Genomic DNA, 22816 nt, shown 5'->3' with positions numbered 1-22816 from the left:
ACAGCGAAACGCGTAGAGCTATCTTCGAGACGTTTGCAGCCTGCACAACTGCTGAGAAGCTGAAGGTGCCGAGTTTGCTGTTCTTCCCTGCTGCCAGCTTCCGTGTGTTCCAGACCGGAAGACGTCATCCCCGCACCGGCTGTGACGTCACACGCCATCCACCGCGATCCGGCGAGGATCATTTGGAGGTGTAGCAGCAGAAGGTCCATCTACCAGCGCTCAACTGCCTCAAGAAAACGCTATGTGTACATTTTATATGTACTTATTGTGAGTACATTTCTTACATTGTCTTTTACTTATAAATTTGAATTCTTCAGTCTATACTATGGTTTCCCTTTGTTTTTCCTTGGTACCCCTACCCGAGAGAGATCTCCTCTGTACCTCCAGCCGTTTGGGTTCCTGCAACTGCGGTCTATTACGTATCTGCTGTCCTGTTCAATGTTGATTATACCACTTACCTGTTGTAAGTAGGCAATCGATAGAGCAAAGACCTTCTCTGTATTTAACTTTTTTATTATTATACTGCACAATATATTTTTGTATTTTCTATTTTTTGGGGTGTTCCTGCTACCATCGCTCCCTTCCAAACACCTGTGTCTACATTATCCTGAGGGGAATCTGTACATATTCCCCATAGGAAGGTTGAGAATTTGTTTCTGTTACACCTTATTTCACTTTATATGTGCATTTATCACTTTAAATCACTAGCACTGTCTGTTAAGCGCCGGTCTAAATCACTGGGTTTCATAAGAAAACAATATAAAAATATATATTTGGTAGTTATATAGTATTCACAATTTTGCATTCACCATGTTATTTGGTTTTTTTAGTAGTTTATTTTGTGTGTGTGTGTGTGTTTAGTTTTATGATGCCTTTGTCATAATCAACATTATTATTTGTTCTGATCTACTATATATTTCTGAAAGCACTGTATGTTTGTCTGCATGGCCTGTGTCCCTAGGGCCGATCACATTGCACCTTTGGCCTGTCACTCCGCCTCAGGCCATGCCCGCCCCCACACACCTCTCATTGGCCTGGGGCCAACACCACTGACACACTGTCCCACCCCTCACTGACTCTCATTGGCCTGCGGCTAACACCACTGCCACACTGTCCCACCCCTCACTGACTCTCATAGGCCTGCGGCCAACACCACTGCCACACTGTCCCACCCCTCACTGACTTTTGGGAACGCATCAAAGCACCTAACACTCACTGCTCTGGGAGATTTGGGAACGCTACACAGCACCTAATCCTCACTGCTCTGGGACCACGCTTCAAAGCAACGAATCCTCACTGCTCTGGGGCCAGCTCTCAACCCACAAAACCCTCACCGCCTGCTACCACAGATCAGGTACAGAATCTGAACTATATTAACATTGCTTTCAGCACTCCAACATTACACACGCTCACACAACACCGCACGATCACCTCCACACACCGCACGAACACGCAGCGCATACCGACGGACACTGCCTCTTAAAAACACCCCCCTCGACCACCACCCCCCCCAACCTCATGCACACCACGAACGCACGCCACAGCTCTCCCGCTACCGCAGCCCCTCACACCCCCCCCACCCGAACAGCCAACGCACGCTGCTCCTCCAGAGGCCGCAATGACCACACAACCTCATGCACACCACGAACGCACGCCACAGCTCTCCCGCTACCGCAGCCCCTCACACCCCCCCCACCCGAACAGCCAACGCACGCTGCTCCTCCGCAGCCCCTCACCCCCCCCACCCGAACAGCCAACGCACGCTGCTCTTCCACAGCCCCTCACCCCCCCACCCAAACAGCCAACGCACGCTGCTCCTCCGCAGCCCCTCACCCCCCCCACCCGAACACACAACGCACGCTGCTCCTCCGCAGCCCCTTACCCCCCCACCCGAACAGCCAACGCACGCTGCTCCTCCGCAGCCCCTCACCCCCCCCCACCCGAACAGCCAATGCAAGGTGCTCCTCCACAGCCCCTCACCCCCCCCACCTGAACACCTAACACACGCTGCTCCTCCACAGCCCCTCACCCCCCCCACCCGAACAGCCAACGCACGCTGCTCCTCCGCAGCCCCTCACCCCCCCCACCCGAACAGCTGGAGCTGCGCAGGGGGGGAGGCGGAGAGGGACGTGGAGAGAGGAGGGAGCAGGAGGTTTTGGTCCCGGGCAGCCCCGGGTCTCTCAGCTAGTATATATATATATTTCAACATTGATCTCGTAATATATTATTTTTATATCTGTATTTTTCCTATGATGTTCTTCTGTATGTCTATGAAAGATGATCTACACTATTAATTGATTACAGTATAATGATTTAAATGCCATTGTATTTTTTTCTAAGAATTTTGCTAAACATTTTTATTTTTGTTATTTCACTGTTTCACATTTTGTAATATATGATCTTTCTGACTATAAGATCATCCCATAGAATGCAATAATTATTTAAACTATTGTTTGATATAAAACATTTTTATAAATTGTATTATCTATTACACTTATGCACTATGTATGAATATTCATTTATAATGTAATTGTTATTTTTTTATACGAACAGTTATTTAATGACTTGAACTGTGTATGGTGTGTATCATCTTTTTTTACATACACATATACATACATATATATTTGATTGATTGGCCAGCCAATAAATGTAATGTGTGGGCTGTATAATATGAGAGAGACATTATGTGGTTAACCCTGATGAAGCACTTGCCATGCAAAACACATTGGGATTGGTCGAGCCTTGTCCGTGATATCAGTTTCTGATATACTAGCTACACTCTGTGAGCTGCATCACCTGCAGTGGCGTCCTTGTATGTCATTTTTTCTGCTTCCCGAGATTTGCACTTGGTTACGCTGCTGTGAATACGCCAATGTTTTCTGAATTGTAAGTTCAGATGTTCGTCCATTTATATTATATAAACCGGATATTTTACTTAGCTCGGAGGGTCTGTCTCTTTTCTTCTCTAGGAATGTGAATGAACAGCTCTAGATTGAATTTATCATTTTTTTCCTCTCTTTCTCCCTTTTTTTATTTTTCTCTTTTCTTTCGATTATTTAATGTTAAAATTGGGTAATTGTCACGGGAGACCAGTGCTTATCCTACAAAAATATACCTGGATCCTTTGATTGATAAAACATGAGATAAAATAAATTGTATTTATTCACACGAGAAACACACACAGCTTGATTTACAGGATAACACGAAATAACACGTACGAGAATGAGGTAAAACAAAATAAATGGTTTCCAGAACGAAAGTCCACGAAATGCAGTCCCTAGGTATTAATTCCCAGGAGCGGGGTTAATACGCAAACAAGAGACGCAAAACCTTCTTTGGCTAGGGGCGCTGCTTGCAGACCCTATTTCTCCGCCAAAAAAAGTATCTTCGTTCTGCGCTTGTAGAATTCGTTTCCAAGTCCTTAGTTCTAACGAACTTTTACAGCGGAGTACAATCCTTGGTTGTGATGAAACATCTTTGTACCGCACGCTGTCCTTTCCAATGACACACGGATGAACGATGTAGAACACATACCCGATAGCCTGCACGGGCTTATAACACCCTCCCCAGCCTATCTGGATAATACACAGCCAATCTTGGCGTCGGAAGCAAATTCCCACCCAATGGCAAGTTTGCCAGCAGTTCCTGCAACCGGGCAAAAGGCTTCATGGCATGCTAAGGGTCACGTGCTAACCTCACACTTAACTCACTTAGCATACCTGACCAAGCCCCCTTGCACGGCAGCAGAAAGTCTACCTTTCCTCAGGATGCCCGGACATCTGCTAGGCAAACTGTTTATATACATTTCCTGACATTTAGCGCTTTCCCCGGGTCGTGTTTTTTGAAGCCACGGACTTTTGCAGACACTCTGGAGCCTGCTCCAAAGGGAGTCTCAGAAGTTGGACTGACATTATACATGACTCATCCCTGATCATAAATGACAATGGTGAATGCTTAATGTATCTGCTGTCCTGTCTGACTGAAATGTAAATGTCCCGGTTCCTATAACTTTAAAGTACTAAACTCCAAGCCACTTCTCATTTATGCTTTTAAATAAATGTTACAGTTCTTATAACTATACTAGATAATATGTCTACCCCCTAGCACTCAGCACACCAAAAATTAGAACGCTAGGACCTTCCTATCCAAAGTTAGCTACTTAATTAGGTGAGGGCTATGATGTGGTTTTTGGTTAAACTTTTCCCCGGTCTGCGGTTTGAGGTCAGGATGCAATGTTGAAATCCCCGGGCGAAATCAATAACCGCAGACGTACTTTACCAATTGACCTTAATTGAATGAGGAAACCACATTATACACTATTGCGATCCGGCATCTTTTCATGACCGCAGAGCACTTAACCAATTTAACTTGCGGTTAAGGCTTCTCTTGCTTGTCTGCGGTTACACAGTGATACAGTGTTGTAATGTCGGGCCCAACCACATAACCACAGGCACGCTTATCCAATTAACCCTTTAAACAGTGCTAGAGGCCCCTTATTCCTAAAGGGTACATTTTAGACATATTATTACATATTAACAGGACTGCAGCCAGCCCTGGGCTGCAGAACTGACACTCTACAGTCACTTTAACTGACTCAGGGGAACCTTGTCACATGATTTATACTTGTGTGCCCCTTATACCTGATGGGATACACACACATTGTTCTAACATAATTCCAGAGTTGCTGGCATCAGTGGGCTGCAGAGCTGACACTCTACCTTTACCCACTATGTCTCAGGGGACCCTGTTTCATGGTTTATACAGTTGTTACATGGTATTAATCTCATCCCCTTATTCATGGGGAAGAGACACAGGCATTTCAAATACATTTACAATATTATTACACTGGTTGGGTTGCAGAACTGACACTGTACAATTCACAACCTGGTTCAGGGGCACCCAGCCGGATCAAATACCGTTATTAATGGCCTGGGAACCCCTTCACCGTCACAGTAATGTTTTAAATTCTAATTGTAGTATGATGTATATATTTGTGTTCTTTGTAGTATCATTTATTGATTATTACTTTACTGTCTAATTATTGTTTGAATAAATATCATTTATATTTTTTATTAACTGCTAAAATTACATTGCAAACAACAATCCAGAAGTATGTGAAAAAGAAAAATGGTTAAGTAGGGATGACATTATTTGCTGCCCGATGGTGATATATTACATTTTTTGGCTCTAAACTTGTACACCAGTGAATCAACTAGCCAACATTAATTTCCACCCAAAGATTTTTTTTGGCTTCCCTTTTCATAAACATTCAACAATGCAGCTGTGTCTGTTTATGAGATGGCTTACATAGATTGCCTCTACCCTAAATGTTTAATAGCATTACAAATCATTGGATGATTTGTAACATATCCTAATCCATTAGTTATCTAGGTAAATTATAGTTTCCAAAAGAGGAAAATATCATCAGCGTAAGTGTAAAAGTGAATTAAAAGGTGCTTAACATCAACCTGCAGCCAATTATCAAACACTTAATTACACTGCAGTATTCCATTATGAAGATTATCAGAAAAGAGAGTAGGAGGATTTGTTGGAAATATTTGTAAGCAAGTTAGCAGCGGAAAACAAGACATTTGTCTCTCTTGTCAAATGTGCACCCTCGGTAGTAATAAAAGAAAATAGAAATTAGCATTTTATTTATCAAACATTAGTACGTTGTTTATATCAACTGATTTACCCCCTATTATGACCAGGTGTTCAAGGGCTGAAAATGCTGGAGTCAAAGCAAGTAACATCGTTAGTTCATTTTTAATAAAGTAGAAAGAGAAACAACTGGGGCTATGTATCAGTCTCCAAATAGCAAAACCTTAATCAGAGGAAACATGTCTTTTAAGAGCAATCAGACAAATATGGTGCAGTCTACCAGACCTATCCTAGTTTAGCCTCCATTAACAAATAAAATAACTCAACATGAACGTAAAGCTTAAAGCAGCTAAATACAAGACTACTCCTACAGGTAGGAAGGAAAAGCTAATGTAGCCCTTGTACGCCCCCGCCCCCGCCCCCTAAGTGAGATTAGAGTGGGTATGCTCTTCTAGCTACTTCAATAGGTATTGTGCTGTGTACCTGTTGGCAACAGGAGGGCTGAGTGCTCCGCAGTGTTGTGGGGAGAAACAGGACAGGGGTACAGGTTACCTTGATCTTCCTCGGTGCAGCGCCTCCAGACAGTATGGATCCTCTGTGTTGAGCAGGGGATAGCCCATACTGACAACTCTCCTTTCACAGCAGCAGACAGTAAGCACACTCCATTGTCTTTTCATGGGTTTTATTGCATGCAGGATATTTAACAGAGCTCTTACAGTTCTTTCCTCAGCTTCCTTAAGAACAGTGCCCTGCTTAAGGCATTAGGCCCAGATCAGGCCTGGTGTGCCCCTCCTCCATCTCCTCATGAGATGGAGGGCTGATGTTGTTCCTCACTCCACAGAGGGAGGAGAGAGAATGAGACAAGGCCCAGAATTTAGGAGAGTGCCCCTATTTATAACCTGAGATGGATGACTGTAACCCTGCCCCTTAACAAGGCAGGTTGAATACTGATTGGTTATCACTCACTATAGATGAACAAATCAGTACCCATCCCTCAGGCTGACACTCTCTTTAGTTGCTAAGGCCCGCCCGTGGATACTGGTGACACAATCCAAGTCTGCAAAAGCACACAAGGCCTTGTAAGATGGAATTAACCCCTCCACTGCCTGCACCTAACAGGACTTACACTGGAAAGGTCCAGGGAAAAGAAGTAGCGGCCGGAGGCTTGGCTACACTAAGAAAAAAATCATTAATACATTTCAGTATTAAGATTGTTTCATAATTTTTTATTTATAACCTTTTTCGATAAGCACGTCTTAATTTAAGAGATAACATTTAAAACTACAACATGAGGGATATATTCCATTAAACTCCTCATCAGTAATACAAATTCAGCTTCCTAATCTTGATCTATTATAACGTATTTAATAAATCTACTTTACATTTATTCAAAGCTTAAAATAGGAAATACTGATGTTAATACTCTTGTATTAACAAATTCACTTAGCAAAACAGAATCAGGTAAGCTCAGACCTAGAGATGAGTGAACTGATCAGAATCCGTTCTGTGGATTTCCCTGGGTTTTTTAGACCAAATCTGATCGGTACCCCAAAATCTGTCTGCGCATTGGGTAGTAAAAAAATCCAAGCGGATACCTTGGAATCCATGGTTGGATTCAATTTTTAAGAATCTGAACTCGGATTCGATTTGGAATCCGAGTCCGGGTTTTTAAAAATCTGAAGTTGGATTTGAATACTGGAAATATAGGGTGGGGGTGTGTGACAGAGTGAAGTCAACTCCTATCAGTTACGCCTGGGAAACATATGTCTGAGTGCTTCATCCAGCACTCATAAGGGTTAACTCAGGTGGAAGTTAGGAAATCAGAACTCTTTAGCTGACACCTGAGAGCCAGCAAGGTAGATAAAGGATCATGTGACTGGCAGTAGCTGCCAGAGAGAAGCACACTGCTGCGTGAGCCCTTAGCCAGAGGGATTTCACCAAAGACTACTTCAACTAAAGTAAGGATTATTCATTTGTTTACTGACTGCTTAAAGTACCCTTATGGTTTGGTTCTGGTTAGCCAGCCAGCCTGCTAGATAGGTCTGCTGTGTTATTAGTCAGTTTTTCTCCCAAATTGGAGCAGGATTTATTTTGTTAAAGGGACAGTGTACCCGCATGTTATGTTACTGTGGAGAAATAAAGCCACTGAACGTTTTTATTTATCCTGTAACTATACGTGTGGACTGTTCCCTGACCTCGGCTACAGGCCGTCCTGCCACAGGGTGTGTCTCAAATTTTAAATACCGGTATATCCCCTCAAAGCTCCCTCCAAAAAACTTATACTAAAAAGGAGCACACTTGAGGTACCCTGGGCGATATGCTAAGGGATATTTAAATGAGTCCTATGCCACACTTTCCAAAATGCTGTCCATAACAACTATACTGAGTTGACAAGTCTAAGGCACCTAGTGACTGAAATGGTGTAGTGGTGTCAGGCCCAACAGGATAACAACCCACATCCTTTGCTACTCTGGGCATCAGCTCTAGCAGTGTGTGCAAAACCAGGGGTGAGTAGCACGACTGTAACTGTCCACTAGCATACAGTATCTCCAAGGGATATCTATTTTACTGATTGTGAGCTTGAATGGACTTCAAACACAAAGTAATAATATGTACGGAGGACTATTAGTTACTGAGACCAGGTGAGATTAAATAAAACACGGGTTTTCTGACACACAAAGGTAAAAACAAGGTGAAGCACAGCAAATACAACAGATGCAGAGAGAAAGTAATATAACAAAGTGGCCTGATGACTTGAGTTAGTAAAAGGATAAAGTACAGTAAAAAGGATAACTACAGTATTTTTTAAGCAGTGTTGTTCCACAAGGCACCTTCGGTGCTGGAATATATTACTGCCTATTCAAATAAATGGATTGTAAGAGGTCTTCCCCCACCAGAAGGTCTCTCATGGCAGAAGATTTCTTATTAAATGTGCTTTTCTATCCTAGATGATGGTAAAGTGCTTTGTACAGGTAGGAGCACTCAATGAGAAGTAGAGCTCAAAAGTATGTTGTGACATTGGTGCTATCCATCTGCTGGTTTAGCTCACACTGCTACAGTAGAGCCGTTGTCCTGAATAACAGAAGTTGTGTGGGTGGCTATCCTATTGGGTCTGACACCATACCACATTCCTCATAAGGTGCCTTAGAGTTGTCAACACAATAACACTTTGTGCTCTGTGGGAAGCCAGTGGAATCACTTCCTGCAATTTGTAGTGATTTATTTAAACTTCAATTCAGTATGTATATGGCAGATAACACAATCAATATAAATTGAACCCGATGCGACCGCGTTATAACCGATCGTGGGAAAAAATTGCCGTCGCAATCAGGGGTTCCATGTCCGCCAGAGGGGGAGAGCTGGGATAACTCTCTCAGCTGTCCCAGACCCGCTGGCACCCCCACGCAGGACCAGCATTGTGTGTGTGTCTCTCATGTCTACGTGTAATAAAATAGAAGTCTGTGCTGCTGCGACTCGTATATTTTCTTATTGCATACAATATTTATTTACATATTGTAAATACTACAGTATATTAAATGTGCGGGTTTGGCTGCCACTTAAAGCATAACTGGTGGTGCCCCTGGTCTCCATGCTGGCGGGACAGGGCGGTGCCTGGGTGATGAGGCAAGCGAGGTCAGTGTGCTACTTGCAGGTAAGCCGTGAAGATTCTGATGTTGCTGGTTGTCTGGTGAGAGAACACATAAAGAGAAAGAATCCCAGTGAACAAGCACTCTTCCTCCAATGAAATAAAATAATACATTGTTTGATGTAGAAAGTAAAAACAAAAAAGTTAAAACCTATTAGATGCAAGAGATACTACCCGTCCTGTGCCAAGTGTAAATGGTACAGAGATACAAATGCCACGTGTAAATGTCACTGATTAGTGTTCCTGTCTACTATAGACCAGGGCAGACACTGGAACTACCACAGGTTCTTAATGTTGTACACTCTTAAATACCTAACCCTGAGGAGGGAATGTGAATCACAGTATATGGTATATATATGTCACAGCAAGTAGTGATGTGGTAGTAATCTACAGATCTAATTCTGATCCCTTACAGTGGTAAACTACCCACTTGGGCAAACAGCCTCATAGACTACTGGGTTAACCCACTAGTAGGGGAGAAAGATCATGTAGATAACCATAATGTAATGGGTTAAACACTGCTACCCCTGTTCATGCAGTAGCTTTCTATGAACAACTAGGCACAGAACATATGCATAAGAATGTGTGCTATCACACAGGGGCAAGAACTCAGCACTGCCTCACTGAATGTCACTCATAGATGGAGACAGTCAACCCCACCAATAATGTAATGTTGTATAACACACACACACAAACAACTAGCTAGTGGGTGCCTCCTGGGGCCCACAACTTAGTTTAATTGCCTCACAGCATGCAAAAGCGGTAGTCACAGGGGCTAATTGAACAAACAGGAAGTCTGATGAATAGTAAAGAACCCAGCTGTCTACTATTTACCAGGGGCAGACATTGGTAACTACAACAGGTCAGAATGTTGTACACTCTTAAATACCAAACCCTGAGGAGGGAATGTGAATCACTATATAATATATATATATATATATATGTCACTGCATATAGTGACGTGGTAGTGACCTACAGATCTAATTCTGAATCCTTACAGTGGTAAACCACCCACTTGGGCAAACAGCCTTATAGACCACTGGGTTAAACCATTAGTAGGGGAGAAAGATCATATAGATAACCATAATGTAATGGGTTAAACACTGCTACCCCTGTTCATGCAGTAGCTTGCTGTGAACAACTAAGCACAGGTAACCATAATGTAATGGGTTAAACACTGCTAACCCTGTTCATGCAGTAGTTTGCTGTGATCAACTAGACACAGAACATATGCATAAGAATGTGTGCTAGCACACATGGGCTAGAACTCAGCACTGCCTCACTGAATGTCACTCATACAGTAGATGGAGACAGAACCCCACCAATAAAGTAATGTTGTATAACACACACACAAAAACTACTAGCTAGTGGGTGCCTCCTGGGGCCCACAACTTAGTTTAATTGCCTCACAGCATGCAAAAGCGGTAGTCACAGGGGCTGATTGAACAAACAGGAAATCTGATGAATAGTAAAAACACCACAGCCTAGCGCTGTGGTCGCATCTCGTGATGTCAGAGACACAGCGTCATCAGTACCCCTGACCATTTACACTTGGCACAGGATGGGTAGTATCTCTCGCATCTAATAGGTTTTAACTTTTTTGTTTTTCCTTTCTACATTAAAATATTTATTATTTTATTTCATCGGAGGAAGAGTGCTTGTTCACAGGGATTCTTTCTCTTTATGTGTTCATTTCCCCTTAGTCCCTAGCACCCCTCCCCTCACACTATGTGTGGTTTGGCATCACATTAGGCTGTGCGGTCTCCGTCTCTCCTTTCCTTAGTGTGGTGAGCTCCTAGTCTGAGCAGTCCACCCTCAGCAGCATACCGTCCTGTTCGAATAGGGGGCCGGGCAGCTGCTGCTGCTTCCCTGGCCGAGACACGCTGACAAGCTTCAGGCTGGTCTGGGAGGTGTCGATCAGATCCTGTGCCTCCCTCCTCCCTCCCGTGACATCACATGACCCCATCATGGCCCACGGGGTCATTTGATGCCAGGCCGAGGAGGAGGAGGAGGAGGAGGGGGGGCACAAGCAGCAAGAGCACAGAAGGTAGGAGATCTTCTGCTTAAATCGGGAGCCACGCTCAAACCGCGTTATAAGCGGATCCGCATTGTAGCAGATCGCGTTATAACAGGGTTGAGCTGTATAACTTGAGACACTACTAAATTCCCCAACACCACCACGCAAAAACTATGTTTCAGCTATTCAAATCAAACTGCAGATTCTTAAAAATCAGGCCGGTATATTTTTACAATGTATTCGTCGGATCTTTACTAAAAAAACGAATCTGCCTTTTTAAAACTAAGACATGAAAATCCGCAGCTCAACGGAACTGCCCAATCCCTTTCAAATTCAGATTTAGGCAGAAAATTCGCCCATCTCTACTCCGACCTACCCCTATGAGGGAATATATAGTAATAATAATAATAATAATAATAGTAACACTATATAACTTTCAATACTTTATGGAGTATGCAGCTAGGGAAATCGAATTGGCCATACATTTATGGAAAACAAATACAAAAACCCTGCATTCCTAAATTAGCTGGCAATTAGTAAACTTTTTCATTTTTATCCTAACTCTTTTAACAAACTCTTTTGTTGGTCTCAGGGGGGTTAACATTATCGGAGGACAAATCTTACACCTACAGTCTTTACTGGAAGAGTGATCATTAGGGCAGGCAAATGAACACATTCATATTTTTTTTGAGAATTTTGCAGCGCCATTGAGTAACAAACCCTGGGTCAACAAACCTCTCCTGATTTCATGGCACCTTTTAGAGGAGAATCCTAAGGTCATAACACTGATGAATTTTTAATTTATCTACAACATGATTGTACAACATAATTTACCAGAACATGATTTATCTCCACTCTTCCCTGCACTTGGAGCAGGTGGAACGCAGCCCAAGTGCGGGCTGGTCACAGCCAAGTGCAGTGCAGGGGGGATTTTTCCATCAGGATTAACACAGCACCCCTCAGCTCAGAGAACAAAAGAGAAAGTTCTACCCTTCTAGTCTAATTGTTTCCACAGACCCATACGAGCTACTGATGTGTTCTCCTCCTGACACGAGCAAGTGTGAAAACATACGGTGGATGTCATAAGGGCCACAGCATGCCGGTCATATACATTTTTATGGGCAATAATCTGTACCAGAAATTTCTTACATTTGACACAACAGTAACACAAAAAATAAAGCAGTAACTCGAACCACACTTATGTGCTGATGCATATTGTAGATCCCATTGCTTTTATTTTTCTTAAGAGCTTAACTCCAGCCAACTGAGGGAAAAATTGTCTTTTGTCAGCATAAAACAACAGAATTCAAAATTGAAAAATGTAACTTTAGTTTAACTAGAACTTAAATGTTTCTTTATATTATTTTTAGATTTACTAAACAGTGTTCACTTGAATGAACTTAAAGGAAAAGTATGCAAGACAAGGTAATTACACATAAATAAAAGGCACTCTCTTGAGCAGAATACGGTAGTGAGAATTGTGAATAATCACTCTATTATGTGAGAATTAGCCTATGTTAATGCTCACCCACTGTGTTCCAAATACTGGCAGGAGAACTGGACTAAGCTCATGTTTACATTCTTAGAACTAAATTTGGGGTAACAATAGGTCTCGAGTATGGTTTACCTTCTTAGAACTCCATAATGTGGTAAGAATTAGCCACTGGCACAAGTGGAGAAATATTTGTGCAAAACTCCTTAATAGATTGATAAAGTTGATGCTCTTTGTGTCAACCTAATCTCACTGTTCCCTTTCGCTACCCTTAATGTATATCCCCTTAAAGGCATCCTTATCCTTACTGCAGGTCATAAGGAAAGGTGAGGTGAGTTGCTGTTGGATTTGTACTCCCTGCAAGGAAAACGAGTTTGTACAGGATGAGTTTACATGCAAGGCCTGTGATCTAGGCTGGTGGCCTAATCCTGGATTGACAGGTATGGAAGTGTCATATTTACTACTCATGTTTAGGGATAATGTGGTGAACACTTTAGTAATATTCCTATTAAAGACGATTTCATCTGTCAGATTCAAATATTAGCCCTAAGCAAGAAATACTTCTGAGTTTGCCTAATAGCTGCCCTGAGAACTGACTATTATCATTATTTGCTATATTAGTATTTTCCCTCATTGAAATACTGAATGATTATTTCCAACGACGTGGCAGAAAATAGGTTTCCAGCCAGAAGCTTGTAAGCAAGCTTTAAAATAACTTGGATCACTTTCTACATATGATTGTGGAGTTGGTAATTTCTTCATATATTTTACAAAAAAAAAAGAGGCTGTTTTTTTTCACATCAGGACAAAATAAAAACACCATAAGGTGATATTGTGGAAAGAATAAGTACAAGTGCCAAACAGATGGTAGTTACCTCCAACAAACCATTTGTTTAAGTAGTACATCTGAAGCGTAGAATCAAAATGTAAATGTAATTTTCTCAACTTATTATGCTCTGCAAGGACTTCATAATACTTGTTTTCTCTGTGTATACAATTGACCAGTAGGCCTTTTTACATTCATTATTTGTTCTCATGGTGAATGTTTATTTTTAACGTCGATAATATAAAAGATTCTTTCTTCTCACTTGCCTATTTAGCATTCACTGGGAAGAATACACAATAATAGGAGCAGTTATGATAACATTGGAGTTGTTTGAGAGAATGGAATCCAGGAGGCAGTGATCTTACATTTAATGTTGTGGGTGCTTACAGTAGTTACAAACTTCCTTGATAAACATTTTCTTAATCTGTGTGTTTGTGTTGTATTTTTTGTATGAAATTGAAGATTTGGTAGGAGGAAATAGCTTTCTATTATTATATTGTTTCAAATAACTCCTCCCATATCTTCTTATATTACTCCACATAACTTCTCTATGGCCCATTGACAATGTACAATGTAAGAATCAAGGTAATGTGCGGTTAACAATGGATTAATGTCCATCCACGAATGCAAGTTAGTGCATCATTACCTGTGTGTTATCCACTTCTCACCATTTTGAATAAGGGACGATATTTCTTAGGGGGGAAATAAGCACTTTGGTACATTGATGCTGAGAGATGTTCAAAATGACCCTCGGCATCAACTTAATGTCAAAAGCAACATTTGTAGACTGATACAAATCTTCCAATGTGTTTTCATCTTGGCTAAGTTGTATTGCTTTTGACTGAAAAGTGAAGAGATTTAATAATGACAAGGAAGAGATATATATTGTACGATTTGTTTTTTAACCAAGATTAAGAACAAAGTAGCTCACAAGTATATATATATATATATATCTATAACAGTTATCCTAATGTATACATTTTAAGTGGTGTCATGAGCAACAAATACTTTTCTTTATATTTTCTGCAGGTTGTGAGCCCATAGTTATCAAATGTCTACAGTGGAGCGACATAGAATCTATTGTTGCCGTGGTCTTCTCCTGTGTGGGGATCCTGATTACCATGTTTGTCACTTTGATCTTTATACTTTATAGAGACACCCCTGTGGTTAAATCCTCCAGCCGAGAGCTCTGCTATATTATACTTGCTGGCATTTTTCTGGGCTACATATGCCCCTTCACCTTGATAGCCAGGCCCACCACCACTTCTTGTTATCTGCAGCGTCTTTTAGTTGGTCTTTCTTCAGCCATGTGCTACTCTGCTCTGGTGACAAAAACCAACCGCATTGCCCGCATCCTAGCAGGAAGTAAGAAGAAGATCTGCACTCGAAAGCCCCGGTTTATGAGTGCCTGCGCCCAGGTTATCATTGCATCAATGTTAATTAGCATGCAACTCACACTGGTGGTTACCTTGACTATCATGGAACCCCCTATGCCTATTCTCTCTTATCCAAGCATTAAGGAGGTTTACTTGATCTGTAACACTAGCAACCTGGGGGTGGTTGCCCCTCTAGGCTACAATGGACTCCTGATCATGAGCTGCACCTATTATGCCTTCAAGACCCGCAACGTTCCAGCTAATTTTAATGAAGCTAAATACATTGCTTTCACTATGTACACTACCTGTATCATCTGGTTGGCCTTTGTCCCAATATACTTCGGAAGCAACTACAAGATCATTACCACTTCATTTGCAGTCAGCCTTAGTGTAACAGTGGCTTTGAGCTGCATGTTTACTCCCAAGATGTATATTATTATTGCCAAACCCGAGAGGAATGTTCGCAGTGCTTTCACAACCTCAGACGTAGTGCGCATGCATGTTGGGGATGGCAAGACACCTTGCAGATCAAACACTTTCCTGAGTATCTTTAGAAGGAAGAAACCCAATTCTGGAACTACAAAGTGAGTACTTGTGGAATGTTATGATTTATAAAGATACTGTGGTCACAGCTCTGTGATGTGAAACTGTTACAGTCAGTGCTTTGAAAATAAAAGGCTATTCGAGATAATATTGAATATTTATTCCAGGCAACTTTAATGTAGGGATGGAGTACCTTCCACATACAGTAATTAATGATGGGAACAATGTTATAATATAAGAAGGATATAGTCCCGCTCTATGCATCAATTATATATGAAATCCTAATTTCATTAATATGACTTCTGGTTGGACTTGCTGTAAGTGATTTAACCTTGGAATCGCTAGCAGTAATTAACTTCTTTATACAGTATATCGGCAGAGTTCATTACCATATACAGTAGCTATCACAATTGTAATATCGCACCTGGTACATTTTTTATGACTTACAGATGAAACAAAGGTTATTATACCCACTGGGACATTATTGGGAGATATTCTATGATATTCTGCATTATCCCTGGTATTGAATCCCATGGAAATTCTGCGTTATAACATGATATTCTGCATTCTGAGAGGTTGCAAGAAACTTTGCTACTTCTGTAGACCATAACATTGCCGGAAAAAATAAGCATTTTTTTTTCAAGTTTAAGAACCTGTTTAAATGTTATCATCACAATTATTGGCATCTTAACCATGTAGCTTTCTAAGCACACACAAAACATAATTGGTCTCTAGTTTAACACTGCACAAAACAAAATTAGCTGCAGGTCATTAGGCTTGTTACTCTATCTTCTAATACTTAAAGTGCACAGAAAATTACACTGTTTTACCTGAATATTAAACCTCAAAAAAGTAAACATAGAGAACAGAAAAAAGATAGCTTATTTGGTGGCCAGCCTAATAAAAAAAACAAACACAAGAAAGCCTCAGACGCACATAGAAAGGGTTAGCGAATCCTCTGGAAATGTTTGCATTTTCAATCTGATAAAATAAGTAAAGCACAGCACTTTACACACACACCAACCTTCCTAAAAGGAAGCTTGTCCTGTCTGCAAACACTTTACTTCAGCACTACAACCCAAGCACATGTATTTTGATTCTTCCTTCCTCGTGGACACCTAAACTGAAATCTTAATAGCTGTAAAGCAAAGCGCTATGTAGTGATTCTTGCAGTTTTGTCTTTCATGCTACGGATGCATGCCAGGGGAGGATGATTAGTTATTAACGTGAACTTGCTTCTCAACAAATAACATGTGTAGGGCCTTCAAAGCCCATATAATCTTGCTTCCAGGGGTGGCCAACTCCAGTCCTCAAGGGCCACCAACAGGTAAGGTTTTAAGGATATCCCTGCTTTAGCACAGGTGGCTCAATCAGTGGCTCAGTCATTGAATTATTATTATTATTAATAAAGAAAAAGTACACTTACAAAAATCAATATAATCAAGGCAAGTAACTTCACAAAAAGTCTAATAGCAAGTTTAAAAATAAGAGGTACGGAGTTACCACACGTATCTCCAAACCAACACCTGTGTTTCAGAGCTTCCTTGCCCTTTCCTCAGGCAAGTTTTTATTTTTAGGAGTGCTGGTCTGATCTAAATTTCTCTATGTATGTGTATTGTAGCTGATGGTGAAGGTACTGGGCCTTCACACCAGTTACAATTATTAACACAGGATGAGTGCAAGCTCAATTTTTTGTATGTTATAGTTTTAAAGTAGTACAGACCTTTAATTGTGATCAAAACTTTAGGCTTGTCATCTATAGGGGTTTGCCTATATCATGTTGATATTACTAATATAGAAATAATGCCTGCTCCCCAACTGATCAATGTGATCATCTACATAAGGTAGATAGAAATGTGGATATGGCATTCATTTTACGAAAAATCAAATTTACCCATGTTTTTTCCCATAATTACTATTGGTTAGCACTAGGGATTTTTGGATAGTTCAAGGACTTCTAATTTGAGCATCTCGTTTACTTTAACAGTTTTTCAGGTACCCAGTAGGGTTTTTATCTTACTGGAGGACTATCACCAGCATCTCTTTTATGATGCACTAATGCAGTATAGAACATCCAGGCCTACTTACAAATGTATGAGAAAACCTCTCCAGCTAGTCTTTAAAGCAGCAATCTCCCCAAGCAAACTCACCTTTTTTTGTTTTACAAGCTTGGTACCAGGACACAAAAATAAAGCAGATTTAACTCTACGGTTCCTTTTGCTTCCCGAGATATTTACCGTTAAATGCACGAACAGCACTTTCTGGTTTTGTGCTGTATATTAAATGGCCAACAAATAGGAAACCACAATGGATGATGTTGTGGCTTCTTATTCACCCCCATGACGCATGAGATTTAAACTGACATTTTGTTACTCAGTGGAAGTGCAGTGGAAAGGCGGTACATTTATCAGTATGTATCTTGGTAAAGAGGAGATCTTGGAAAAAGCGCAATTCAGCTCCAAGAACCCACCGGGACCCATCATGTAAAAAAAAAAAAAAGAGGTGAAAACGAAAACGCACAAACGGCATTGCTGCTTTAATGCATACGGGGGGTGGAGGGTAGATTTCTTATTACATCCTTCCATCTGCCATATACCTCTTCTGACACATCAACTGCCGTCTGCAGGAGAAGGGTCCAGCTAATGTTTTTCTCTGGATTACTCAAAGGCTCAAACCAGCATTTTAACAAGTTTACATGGTACAGAAAGTTCATAAACAACAAAACAGGTAGCGCTAACCGCAATGTGTGTGATGTAGTAACTATTACCTTATATACTAAATAAAACTATACATAAGGGGCTGCCTAGGACACAAAGCCTGACCCCCTGGTCAGGAAACAGTATGGACAGGGAATAGTTCCGTGGGCGCCTATAAACTTTACCACTATAAAGGATATACGAAAACCAAGCCTGTTGGTTGTGAAGATTGTTGATCCTCACGGTGGGCTTGAAAACAAAGAGAAAGCACAACACATAGCGTAATACTGTTGAAACATTAAATAAACAACATATAAGACAACATATAACAGCTGAATACTGAAATGGTATTTTTAGGACAATAAAATCATTTAATAACAATTAATATTGGATATAATGCACAATTTGCATGGACATATAGATTTAAGCAATAAAAATCTGAATAGGTGGTTCAACTGCTCCGTAGCACCAATGTTGATGATAGCAATGCCTACTCACCAGATGGAATAGGTTTGCAGGCAGTGGATATTTTAGAGAGTATCCCCTCTCATCTGTGTGCTGCTCTCTGCTTAGCTGGCATCTCTGTCGGCTCGTGGGTGCAGCTCATCAGCAGGGACTCCTGCAGCTCCAGGAAGCACGTCTGAGCAGATGGAACTCAGCTGCAGCTGATTCAGCACGATGTCAGCCACGGACCACCGTGAGCTCGTCTATCTGCTGCTCACTGCTAGCTGGCGTCTCTATCCGCTCGTGGACGCAACTTGTCAGCAGGTACTCCTGCAGGGCGCCAAGCAGGGCGCTTGAATAATGGGAAACCGCAACAGCTGGTTCAACTCGTCGGCGGCTATAAGAGATGGTTAGCTGGCAGCTCACGTTGATTCACCGATGTACGGGGGGTACTACACCAATGTGTGCGGGGCTTGAACCTCCACCCTACGCGTTTTCAGGTATACCCCTGAGGAAGAGAGCAGATCGCTCTTGAAACGCGTAGGGTGGAGGTTCAAGCCCCGCACACATTGGTGTAGTACCCCCCGTACATCGGTGAATCAACGTGAGCTGCCAGCCATCCATCTCTTATAGCCGCCGACGAGTTGAACCAGCTGTTGCGGTTTCCCATTATTCAAGCGCCCTGCTTGGCGCCCTGCAGGAGTACCTGCTGACAAGTTGCGTCCACGAGCGGATAGAGACGCCAGCTAGCAGTGAGCAGCAGATAGACGAGCTCACGGTGGTCCGTGGCTGACATCGTGCTGAATCAGCTGCAGCTGAGTTCCATCTGCTCAGACGTGCTTCCTGGAGCTGCAGGAGTCCCTGCTGATGAGCTGCACCCACGAGCCGACAGAGACACCAGCTAAGCAGAGAGCAGCACACAGATGAGAGGGGATACTCTCTAAAATATCCACTGCCTGCAAACCTATTCCATCTGGTGAGTAGGCATTGCTATCATCAACATTGGTGCTACGGAGCAGTTGAACCACCTATTCAGATTTTTATTGCTTAAATCTATATGTCCATGCAAATTGTGCATTATATCCAATATTAATTGTTATTAAATGATTTTATTGTCCTAAAAATACCATTTCAGTATTCAGCTGTTATATGTTGTCTTATATGTTGTTTATTTAATGTTTCAACAGTATTACGCTATGTGTTGTGCTTTCTCTTTGTTTTCAAGCCCACCGTGAGGATCAACAATCTTCACAACCAACAGGCTTGGTTTTCGTATATCCTTTATAGTGGTAAAGTTTATAGGCGCCCACGGAACTATTCCCTGTCCATGGTACAGAAAGTTACAATGTTTCCTTAAGTATTAACAAACACCCACAATAAGTCAAGAAAGAGAGAGACACATTGCTTATTAGGTGACTAGCCTATTAGGTAAAAGGAATAAAGAAAAGAAGCACTCAAATCATTCACACAAAAGTGTCCTCTGCTGTGGCATAGCTAGATATGTGTGGGCCCCCGGGCAAACATTTTTTCAGGGCCCCATTAATATTAGTACTGACTGAAATTGTTTTCTCCCTCCCCCATCCTCTCCCTGATCCTCTCTCTCATCATCCCTCCTCATCATCATCATCATCATCATCATCATCATCATCCCTCCTCATCTCTCCCCCTCATCACCATCATCATCTCTATCCCCATCATCATCAGCTCTCCCCACATCATCTTCAGATCTCCACCTGATCATCATCATCATCATCATCATCATCATCATCATCATCATCATCATCATCATCATCATCATCATCATCATCATCATCATCATCATCATCATCATCATCAATCTCCCCCAGTCCCCCTCATATCATCATCATCATTATATCTGCCCCAGTGCCCCTATTCATCATCATCATCATATCTCCCCCAGTGACCCTCATATCATCATCATCATTATATCTCCCCCAATGCCCCTTATCATCATATCAATCATATCTCCTCCAGTCCCCTGGGCCCTCATCATCATCAATCATAATATCTTCTCCTGCCCCCCCCCCCCCCCCCAAGCCTACTTGGTTAATTGTCTAGGACTCACTCGGAGACACACGGGGGGAGATGCTGGTATGCTGCGGCGGCGGGCCCCAGGAGGTATTAAGGAATTAGCTGGTAGTGCATAACCACTCGAGTCAGAGAGCAGAGCAGGACTGCAATTGCGCTCTAGCAGAAGTCACCAGAAATTCCGGGTCACACTGATAGAGCACATTCCTCCCCTGCAGTCCTCCTCTGACTCAAGGGATTATGCACTACCGGCTAATTCTTTAATACCTCCTGAGGCTCGCCGCCAAGACCGCAGCATGCAATCTCCCCCCCCTGTCTTTACGGGAGAGTGGGCTCTGGGGAGGGGGAGCGGGAGAGCAAGCAGGCCCTCCAATAGCGTGGGCCCCTGGGATTTGCCAGTAGCTACGCCCCTAGACCTCTGTAAATATTTGCATTTTCAATCTTATTAAAGAGGTGTAATGGTGTTTCCCCCACCCTCTCGGAGATCTGCCTATTACAGGGTGTGGTGTAGTGCTGAGTACCTGTTGGTTCACAGAAGCTCTGAGGTTCCTCAGTGTTGTTGGGGAAGACAGGACAAGCTTTTGGGGTGATAGCTGGTTCTTTCACACTCTTGGTTCAGCGCCTCCATGTCTTGCAGACTCCAGGAGTGCTGGAGGCAATCCTGCAGGACAACCCTCTGATACCCCCCCTCATTGATTTCCGACTCAGGCAGGAGTATATTTTATAACACAGCAACAGCTTTATTGTCCAACAGCAACAATCAGCATACACTGCATGCACTTGGTCCCAGCCTTATGATGGTCCCTGGACTCAACCCCAAGGCATGGGCCCCAAAGGTCGGTCCTTGCTCTTCCCCTACTCCCTGATGGAGTAGGAGGTATAGTCCTCACTCCCACTCCCTAAGGGAGGGAATAGAAGGTGGCCAGAGCCCTGTGCACACTCTTCCATGGGACCAGTCTCTCTCAGGGGAGAGACAACAATCACTACATTTAGGAAGTGCATCCCCTTAAGTACCCTGGGGAAGGTCCAAGGTCTGAGCCCCTGATAGGGCAGAATACAAGCCTCGGCCTGCATCCCCCCTTGTCACTCAAGGGAGCTGCTTACTGCAGGGGAAAACCTGGATTGGGCCTAACACTGCCTGCACTGTACAATGACTTACATGTCAGGCGGGGTAGATTAGTAGCCAAAACCAGACATAGCTACAGAGGTAAAACAAAACACCAGGTGACTACATTTGAATGTAGGTGATCTTCTTAATTGGTTTTGATTTATTTTCTTATGTGAATGCAAAATTGCCCCAAAACAGAATACAATTTAGTGAAATTAAAATCTGTCACTGTCACTGAAATTCATTAAGAATTATCTAAGCAGAAAAATCGCACATAGACACATCTCAGTCGCAATCACTTAGCAGTTTCTGCCTCCTTTGATGCAATGTCTCCTGGTAATTGACAGCCATAAATCTCACCTTCCACAGGTTTGAGAATTTGGGCCTAAAGAGGAGAGAGAGAAAGGTTTAGAGCAGGGGTGCGCAAACTGGGGGGCGCAAGATTTTCCAAAGGGTACGCGGCAGTCACAGAGGCCCTGCACTCTTCCCCAAGGCATTTAAATTAAATGCCGGGGGATCACGTGAGGCCTCCGCAACTTCCCTTACCTTGTCTTTGACGACGTGTCACCATGGCAACGCGGTGTCACGTGTCCCCGCGGCGTCATTTGATGCCGAAGACAGGTAAGGACGGGGGCACGAGCAGGGGGGGAGAGCAGGCAGGAGGGGCGCAGCGGGTAAAGTCTGCGTACTCCCGTTTAGAGTACCATATATAACCCCAAAACAATGGCCAACAGAGACACAACATTTGACATTTACCATGACACTATGTGCATCGACCGTATTAGTAACTTCTACTGTTTGCACTCCCCAAACTGCAAATTGCCTGGCAGGTTTGAAACAAAGAACTTTTGCCTTTGTTTCTAGAGTCTAAATCTACTACTGTAGATGGGTGAAAAGACGTGTAAAAAACAAGCGTACCTCAGAACCAAAGATTTTCATGAAATACAAGCTGAAAACTGCTGTTTGACAGAAGAAAATATATCAAGACCAATGAAGATCACCTACATTAAAATGCATT

The 22816-nt window shown here is 42.5% G+C and overlaps 1 protein-coding gene across 3 annotated transcripts in view; it reads left to right on the top strand.

The window, feature by feature from the left end:
- The window catches only part of GRM1 (glutamate metabotropic receptor 1), a 511900-nt gene that overhangs the window by 476941 nt on the left and 12143 nt on the right, over positions 1–22816 (top strand). For all 3 annotated transcript variants that reach the window (XM_075596537.1, XM_075596536.1, XM_075596538.1), the window contains exons 7-8: positions 13070–13196; positions 14612–15542. In XM_075596537.1, coding sequence (XP_075452652.1) covers positions 13070–13196; positions 14612–15542 — 1058 coding nt within the window. The remainder of the gene's footprint in view (positions 1–13069; positions 13197–14611; positions 15543–22816) is intronic.

The sequence above is a fragment of the Ascaphus truei genome, chromosome 4 (assembly GCF_040206685.1).
Source record: "Ascaphus truei isolate aAscTru1 chromosome 4, aAscTru1.hap1, whole genome shotgun sequence".
Taxonomy (NCBI): Eukaryota; Metazoa; Chordata; class Amphibia; order Anura; family Ascaphidae; genus Ascaphus; species Ascaphus truei.
This window is presented reverse-complemented; position numbering and strand designations above follow the sequence as displayed.